The sequence below is a fragment of the Cheilinus undulatus genome, linkage group 22, assembly GCF_018320785.1.
Source record: "Cheilinus undulatus linkage group 22, ASM1832078v1, whole genome shotgun sequence".
Classification (NCBI taxonomy): Eukaryota; Metazoa; Chordata; class Actinopteri; order Labriformes; family Labridae; genus Cheilinus; species Cheilinus undulatus.
The window spans coordinates 31,903,471-31,912,381 of NC_054886.1; the positions used below are offsets into that span (position 1 = coordinate 31,903,471).

At 43.0% G+C, this 8,911-nt stretch overlaps 1 protein-coding gene across 1 annotated transcript; it reads left to right on the plus strand.

The window, feature by feature from the left end:
- The first annotated feature begins 2,786 nt into the window (after positions 1-2,786).
- LOC121504340 (bifunctional endo-1,4-beta-xylanase XylA-like) lies at positions 2,787-7,062 on the plus strand. Its single transcript, XM_041779051.1, has 3 exons — positions 2,787-2,807; positions 3,806-3,861; positions 4,833-7,062. Exons 1-3 carry the CDS (start codon positions 2,787-2,789, stop codon positions 6,919-6,921), a joined length of 2,166 nt encoding a protein of 721 aa, XP_041634985.1. The 3' UTR covers positions 6,922-7,062.
- Positions 7,063-8,911: the final 1,849 nt, after the last annotated feature.

Below are 8,911 nucleotides of genomic sequence, written 5' to 3' on the forward strand. Positions count from 1 at the left end.
ACATGGACATCGAACTGGAATGGACCTTCACTGAAAGACCTGTGGACTCTCTCTCTGTCTCCTGTGACAAGTTTGTAGGTCACCACCACTTCACCGTTTTTGAAATGTTCAGAGGATGTGAGGTAGCCCAGGATGAGACTGATCAATTTACAGGACGAGATCATTGTGACACCGACGCCCTGAGAGAGGGTCGACTCAGACTCCACGTGTCCTCCCTGACCACTGAAGACTTGGGTTACTACGAGTGTGAAGTGAAGTCACACGTTGAGTGGGCCATAGACCAGTGCCACCTCAACGTGACTGGTAAGTAACACTTAAAGGGGCATTTCACTATTATTTCAATAGCAGTGGCATTGATTTCAATTAGTGTTTTCCTTTTAGAAGAACGCATCAGTGTTTATTTCTTCACATGACAAACAGATCTGTTCTTCTCATTACAGCAGCAAAATGATCATCAGAAATCTGTAGCCATTCTCCCGGAGGGACATCGTATCGTCTGGACTGGATGGAGTGGTGGAGGTGGAGGGAGGGGTTCTCTGTGATTAGGGGGGCTTTCCTGACAGAGAGTTTGATCAAACAGTTTTTCTGCTTAGTCAAAGTTCACTAGAAAAGCTTAAGAGATAAGTTTAAAAGATGTGCTTTATATATGTGGCAGCAGTTTATGGTCAGGTTTGCAACACACTAGATGATTTTAAAGGAATGTTTTAGTATTTACCTCATATTGACGGGACAGCCTTAATGAAAATATGAGATAAACTTGCAGGCCGTGGTGTTTGACACCCTTGGAGTAAGACTTCACATGGTGGCAGTTTTAGGCCTTGAGCTGCAGACAAAAAGAAAATGTAAATAAATGAAAAGTGAAACTAAGCTAAACTCACAAACAAGCAGTTAAAGGAAATAAAAACTACGTAAACACTAAGTAAACACTAAAAAGATATAAACTACAGAAAAATCCCAAACTATCATAACCTTGGTGAAGACTTGGGGATTTTTTAAACATCACTCTGATTTCAGCATTAAGCTCACCAAATAACCATGTTTGTATTTCACATTTAACAGATTGTATGCATGTATGTTTTATAAAATGGGTAAAATTTAATATTTAAAATCATTTAAAAATATTATTATTTTTTGAAAGCATCTGGTGAATACCTCTGAGGGTCCCAAAGGGACAAAAAAAATGAAGTTGATCAGTTTGAGCAGCAAATGTGCTGTATTGAATTGAATAAAGGCTGTAAATGATTTTAAATCCCTGTGTTCTGTTTTTATTCACATTTTACACACTGTCTCAACTTTTATGGAATTAGGGTTTGGTGTCAGGGGTGTATGAGAATCTCTTAATCAAATATAAAATTTCCGTTACTCAGAGTTTAATCAGTTGGTCCACATTGGGCAAAGGCATCATTTCAGCCCTCCAGCAGAGCAGATAAGCACCCCAGGGCGTTTATAACCTTATGGCTGTTTATTAGAGAGAGAGACGATAACAACGCCTCCTTCACAGGTCTGGACCTTAGAAGGTAATATTGGTTTCATTTGAAATTAATTGTCTTAAGTTTAATTAAGTAAGAAGTTTGATTTTAAAGAGCAGAAGTAAAAACTACATTTTTATTAAAGATATAAAAGTATATTTCTAACCTGTGTGACTTTGTTAATCATCTAACTCTCAGATGGTGTAAAGAAAGAGACTGAGGCTGGTCATGACCAAAAATGGTTGCATATATAATTAACAATAAAAATAATATACTTTATTTCCAACTTCTTTTGCATTAATTTTGCAATTAAGATCAGACCTGATCATACATATCAGCTATTGATAAATTTCTAGAAATTTAACCCTTTAAATGCCAGTTAAGTGCAAAATCTCCTTATGTTTGTAATATAAAAAGGAATAAATATTTTTACATACAGTGCTTGACAAATGTATTAGACCACCACCCAAAGTAAGGTTAATGCCACAGCTGTCCTAAATTAACAGCATTGGTAATTACCAAAATCATTTTTTATGTTTCTGCAATGGTTAATACACCAATATGTAGAAGCTCTTTAACCCACATAATATTTTTAATGCTAAAATATAATTATTATTGTTATCCATGAATTTTCAAATTTACTGATTTACAAAAAACCTGAAAAAATAGTAAAGCACATTAATATTTCTTGATTAATATGTCAAATTATAGTTATTTACTTGCATTCCTGAAGAGAAAATGAGTTTTAGTGGTTGAATGTTATGCTTGATTGATTTCTGACTTCTCAGAGAAGCCCAGTGAGCCGGCTCAAATTTGGGTCTAAAAAGTTGAATTCAGTTTGAAATTCCTCATTCCTGTTCAAAATGGTAAAATGTGGAGAGCTCACTGAAAATGAAAGAGTCCGCATTAAAGCACTTCATGATGCTGGATGGTCTCTGAGACAAATATGACAGGTGGTCTAATACATTTGTTAAGTACTGTATATTATGCAAATTGAGTTTCCTTAAACAGGACTATTGCAGCCTTAAATATGTCAATCATGAGAAACAAGTTTCACTTTTATGCTTTTTTGTTGTTGTTGTTGTTTTTAGTTAGAGCTTTTAATAAATATAAATGCCACATATAAGTAGCATTAAAAATGATATAAAAAGAATTTACTTTTTTGCAATACTTTCCCCATCAAGATCAGTCCTGATCATAAATATCAAACATTGATTAGTTCCTAGGAATTTAACCCTTTAAATGCCGGTTAAGTGCAAACCCCCCTAATGTTTGCAATTTAAAAACACAAAAGATTAAATATTTTTCACATACTGCATGTACACTGGACTTCCTTGGGTAAGACTATCACAGCCTTGAATATGTTTATGATGAGTGACAAGTTAGATTTTTATGCATTGTTTTTTTATTTTAATAAATAACACTCAGGGTGTTCCTGACCAAAAATGGTGACACACATAAATAATAATAATAATACAATACCAAAAAACATCTTCTTTTTGCAATACTTTCACTATTAAGATCAGACCTGATCACAAATATCAACTAGTGATTAATTTCTTGGAAGTTAACCCTTTAAATGCCAATTAAAGGGAAAAAAAAAAGACAAATATTTTTACATTCAACATGCAAACTGAATTTCCTTAAACAGGACTATTGCAGCCCTAAATATATTTCAATAATGAGAAACAAGTTTCACTTTTAGATCTTTTTAAAATATTATTATTATTAGATTTTGATAAATTATTACTGTCAGGGTGTTTGTGACCAAAACTTTTAACTTTTGTACAGTGTCTTTGAGTTCTTGAAAAGCACTTCATAAATAAAATGTATTATTATTATTATTATTATTAAAAGGGCACCACACATAAAAATACTATACCAGAAAAAATCAAATTTTTGTGTAATACTTTCACTACCAAGTTTAGACCTGATCAGAGGTATCAACTATTGATTAATTCTTTGGAATTTAACCCTTTGATTTAATTTCCATTTAGTTTTTTTTTTCTTTTGTTCATTCTTAAAGCCCATGTAGTCCTTAAAAAAGGATGTTTAGAGCTTGACTGTGCACCACAGGGTTGGGTGTTTTTCAGGCTTTTTAAGACAACAAAACAAGGTGAGACAAAACGGTTAAAAAGGAGCAGAAAGATCAGAGGGTTAATGGTTTCAGTGGGGCATTTTAGGTCGCCTAATGCTTGAGTGTATACAAAAATTGCACAGACCACATTAGTGATCCGTAACAGGTTCTTGTATTTCAATTTCAAAATGCTATTAAAGATAAACTTACCCCCCAAAATGTATGTTGTTAGCATTAACATGGTCAATATAATCTACAGGGAGAAGATGATCTCCAGGATCCTGCTGCTCATCAACCTGACCTGCTGTGCCTGTGGTTAGTTCATCTTCACTTCATGTTTTATATTTTTGGCTGACCGTCGGGGTCAGCATTATGGGTCCCTATGTGCCTACCTGAGTGACTATACTTTCAAAACTGTACAGAGCTGCAATGTAGACAGGGTTTAGCCATACTCAACGCCGTTTGTAGTGTCTGCCTCCATGTGGCGAGTACCTCTGATGTAGCTTTAGCATAGCGACAGTTTTACCAGAATTTCACCACATTTCTCTTTTAAAATACAGAGCAAAAACAAAAAGCTTTTCATGATGTAAAAGATGTTCTCTATCTTGCGCCGACCTGCTTCAGTATGAGTTTGTGATAGTTGTTGTGAGTGGGTGTATACGAGGCCTGCTAGTGGAGTGATTAGCTCAGACTTAGCCACAGCTGCAGTTTTAACAGAGCTGGACATTTCTTTATTAAAACAAGGGTAGAGAGCAACACTGAAAGCATTTCATGACAGAAAAGATGTTTCCGCTCTTCTTCCACTCTGCTTCTGCGTGGGTTTGTGATCATTACGGGTGGGGTTTGCCGTTGTAACCAATGGCTGTTAGCTTGGATGTAGCTGTAGGGAAGCAGCAGTATAATCAGAACTGGACCACATTTCTCTTTTAAAATACAGCTATACTAAAAGTTTGTCTTGACTGAGAAGATGTTTTTTTATGTGCTCCGACTCACCTTGGCATCAGTTTTATTCGGTGAGAAGCTCCGCCATCAACGATCTAAAGCAGCGGTATCTGTCAGCACAAAAGCATGCAAGCAAGCTTGTCACTCTGATTGGCTTGTCATGAATGTGACACCTAGAACGTTCCTCCAAATACTTTTCAAGCATTTTTTGAAAAGTCCTGCCCTTCCCAAACACTTTCTGTACTAGGTACTAGGTTTATATATTAGGTTTTACACTAATCTTGTTGTGCTCAATGAGCTGATTTGTTGTCACACAAGAAAAAGATCTGTTCTTCTCTTTACAGCAGCTGGAACAGTGATTGGATCGGCTACAACAGCAGCTGGAACAGTGATTGGATCGGCTACAGCAGCAGCTGGAACAGTGATTGGATCGGCTACAGCAGCAGCTGGAACAGTGATTGGATCGGCTCCAGCAGCAGCTGGAACAGTGATTGGATCAGCTACAGCAGCAAATGGAACAGTGACTGGATCGGCTACAGCAGCAGCTGGAACAGTGATTGGATCGGCTCCAGCAGCAGCTGGAACAGTGACTGGATCGGCTACAGCAGCAGCTGGAACAGTGACTGGATCGGCTACAGCAGCAGCTGGAACAGTGATTGGATCGGCTCCAGCAGCAGCTGGAACAGTGACTGGATCGGCTCCAGCAGCAGCTGGAACAGTGATTGGATCGGCTACAACAGCAGCTGGAGCAGTGATTGGATCGGCTACAACGGCAGCTGGAGCAGTGATTGGATCGGCTACAACAGCAGCTGGAACAGTGATTGGATCGGCTACAACAGCAGCTGGAACAGTGACTGGATCGGCTACAGCAGCAGCTGGAACAGTGATTGGATCGGCTCCAGCAGCAGATGGAACAGTGACTGGATCGGCTACAACAGCAGCTGGAACAGTGATTGGATCGGCTACAACAGCAGCTGGAACAGTGAATGGATCGGCTACAACAGCAGCTGGAACAGTGACTGGATCGGCTACAACAGCAGCTGGAACAGTGATTGGATCGGCTACAACAGCAGCTGGAACAGTGAATGGATCGGCTCCAGCAGCAGCTGGAACAGTGACTGGATCGGCTCCAGCAGCAGCTGGAACAGTGACTGGATCGGCTACAGCAGCAGCTGGAACAGTGATTGGATCGGCTACAGCAGCAGCTGGAACAGTGATTGGATCGGCTACAACAGCAGCTGGAACAGTGACTGGATCGGCTACAACAGCAGCTGGAACAGTGATTGGATCGGCTACAGCAGCAGCTGGAACAGTGATTGGATCGGCTACAGCAGCAGCTGGAACAGTGATTGGATCGGCTCCAGCAGCAGCTGGAACAGTGACTGGATCGGCTACAACAGCAGCTGGAACAGTGATTGGATCGGCTACAACAGCAGCAAATGGAACAGTGACTGGATCGGCTACAACAGCAGCTGGAACAGTGATTGGATCGGCTACAACAGCAGCTGGAACAGTGATTGGATCGGCTACAACAGCAGCTGGAACAGTGAATGGATCGGCTACAACAGCAGCTGGAACAGTGATTGGATCGGCTACAACAGCAGCTGGAACAGTGATTGGATCGGCTACAACAGCAGCTGGAACAGTGACTGGATCGGCTACAACAGCAGCTGGAACCGTGATTGGATCGGCTACAACAGCAGCTGGAACAGTGAATGGATCGGCTACAGCAGCAGCTGGAACAGTGATTGGATCGGCTCCAGCAGCAGCTGGAACAGTGACTGGATCGGCTCCAGCAGCAGCTGGAACAGTGACTGGATCGGCTACAGTAGCAGCTGGAACAGTGATTGGATCGGCTCCAGCAGCAGCTGGAACAGTGACTGGATCAGCTACAACAGCAGCTGGAACAGTGATTGGATCGGCTACAGCAGCAGCTGGAACAGTGATTGGATCGGCTACAGCAGCAGCTGGAACAGTGATTGGATCGGCTCCAGCAGCAGCTGGAACAGTGACTGGATCGGCTCCAGCAGCAGCTGGAACAGTGATTGGATCCGCTACAACAGCAGCTGGAACAGTGACTGGATCGGCTACAACAGCAGCTGGAACAGTGATTGGATCGGCTCCAGGAGCAGATGGAACAGTGACTGGATCGGCTACAACAGCAGCTGGAACAGTGATTGGATCGGCTACAACAGCAGCTGGAACAGTGAATGGATCGGCTACAACAGCAGCTGGAACAGTTACTGGATCGGCTCCAGCAGCAGCTGGAACAGGGATTGGATCAGCTACAACAGCAGCTGGAACAGTGATTGGATCAGCTACAACAGCAGCTGGAACAGTGATTGGATCGGCTACAACAGCAGCTGGAACAGTGACTGGATCGGCTCCAGCAGCAGCTGGAACAGGGATTGGATCGGCTCCAACAGTGGCTAGAACAGTGACTGGACGGGCTGCGACAGTGGCTAGAACAGTGACTGGACGGGCTGCAACAGTGGCTAGAACAGTGACTGGACGGGCTGCAACAGTGGCTAGAACAGTGACTGGACGGGCTGCAACAGTGGCTAGACCAGTGACTGGACGGGCTGCAACAGTGGCTAGAACAGTGACTGGACGGGCTCCAACAGTGGCTAGAACAGTGACTGGATCGGCTACAACAGCAGCTGGAACAGTGAATGGATCGGCTACAACAGCAGCTGGAACAGTGACTGGATCGGCTCCAGCAGCAGCTGGAACAGGGATTGGATCGGCTACAACAGCAGCTGGAACAGTGATTGGATCGGCTCCAGCAGCAGCTGGAACAGTGAATGGATCGGCTACAACAGCAGCTGGAACAGTGACTGGATCGGCTCCAGCAGCAGCTGGAACAGGGATTGGATCGGCTACAACAGCAGCTGGAACAGTGATTGGATCGGCTCCAGCAGCAGCTGGAACAGTGACTGGATCGGTTACAACAGCAGCTGGAACAGTGATTGGATCGGCTCCAGCAGCAGCTGGAACAGTGACTGGATCGGCTCCAACAGTGGCTAGAACAGAGACTGTGTCGGCTCCAACAGTGGCTAGAACAGAGACTGTGTCGGCTCCAACAGTGGCTAGAACAGTGACTGGACGGGCTGCGACAGTGGCTAGAACAGTGACTGGACGGGCTGCAACAGTGGCTAGAACAGTGACTGGACGGGCTGCAACAGTGGCTAGAACAGTGACTGGACGGGCTGCAACAGTGGCTAGACCAGTGACTGGACGGGCTGCAACAGTGGCTAGAACAGTGACTGGACGGGCTCCAACAGTGGCTAGAACAGTGACTGGACGGGCTGCAACAGTGGCTAGACCAGTGACTGGACGGGCTCCAACAGTGGCTAGAACAGTGACTGGACGGGCTGCAACAGTGGCTAGACCAGTGACTGGACGGGCTGCAACAGTGGCTAGAACAGTGACTGGACGGGCTCCAACAGTGGCTAGAACAGTGACTGGACGGGCTGCAACAGTGGCTAGACCAGTGACTGGACGGGCTCCAACAGTGGCTAGAACAGTGACTGGACGGGCTGCAACAGTGGCTAGACCAGTGACTGGACGGGCTGCAACAGTGGCTAGACCAGTGACTGGACGGGCTGCAACAGTGGCTAGAACAGTGACTGGACGGGCTGCAACAGTGGCTAGACCAGTGACTGGACGGGCTCCAACAGTGGCTAGAACAGTGACTGGACGGGCTGCAACAGTGGCTAGAACAGTGACTGTGTCGGCTCCAACAGTGGCTAGAACAGTGACTGAAGTTGTGCTTGTGCCTCAGAAACCAAGCAGGGATGGTCATTTGTGGAGGGATGTCCTCATAACACTGGGGCTTACATCTGGAGTCTCTGCTCTTATTGTTTGTTTCATAATTAACTTTCGTTGCATTGTCGATCGTTTTAATTGAGAGCCTAATCCAACTTAATCTTTTACACTGAAATATGCATGCTGTCATCTGCATAGCATAGACCTGAATTTACATTTTAAAGGAAATTTACATTGTATACTTTAATAAATATTAATAAATTGCGAATTTAAACCAAGAAAGTCAAGTTGATTTATCAAGCACACTTCAAAAGAAGAAATTGAAAACCTACAGCTGTCAAACAACAATTAAGAATTGGTTACAGGCTTTGTTTTTAACTAATGACAGCAAAAACCATCAGTGCTGATTTAACTCCCTGTGTTAAATTTAACACTTTTCTGAGTTATAGAATTCTCACAAGTTTCTTGTTAAATTAAAGCTTTGCAAAGTGTTAATATTTTGATTGTGTTAATATTTGCATTGTTATTTTCTTTCACTTTGGGTCTAAACTGGTGGTATTTATAATTTCAATTATTTACACAGTCCAAAACTCCATAAAGATTTCCACCTCGCATTGAACAACTGTGGCAAAGTCCCATTTGTAATGGAATAGGA

Excerpts from the sequence above, each read along its gene's own strand:
- LOC121504340 (XM_041779051.1), top strand. The coding sequence starts at position 2,787 with ATGTACACTGGACTTCCTTGG. Across the intron at positions 2,808-3,805 it reads TGTACACTGGACTTCCTTGG|GGAGAAGATGATCTCCAGGA; the intron begins GTAAGACTATCA and ends TATAATCTACAG. Across the intron at positions 3,862-4,832 it reads CCTGACCTGCTGTGCCTGTG|CAGCTGGAACAGTGATTGGA; the intron begins GTTAGTTCATCT and ends TTCTCTTTACAG.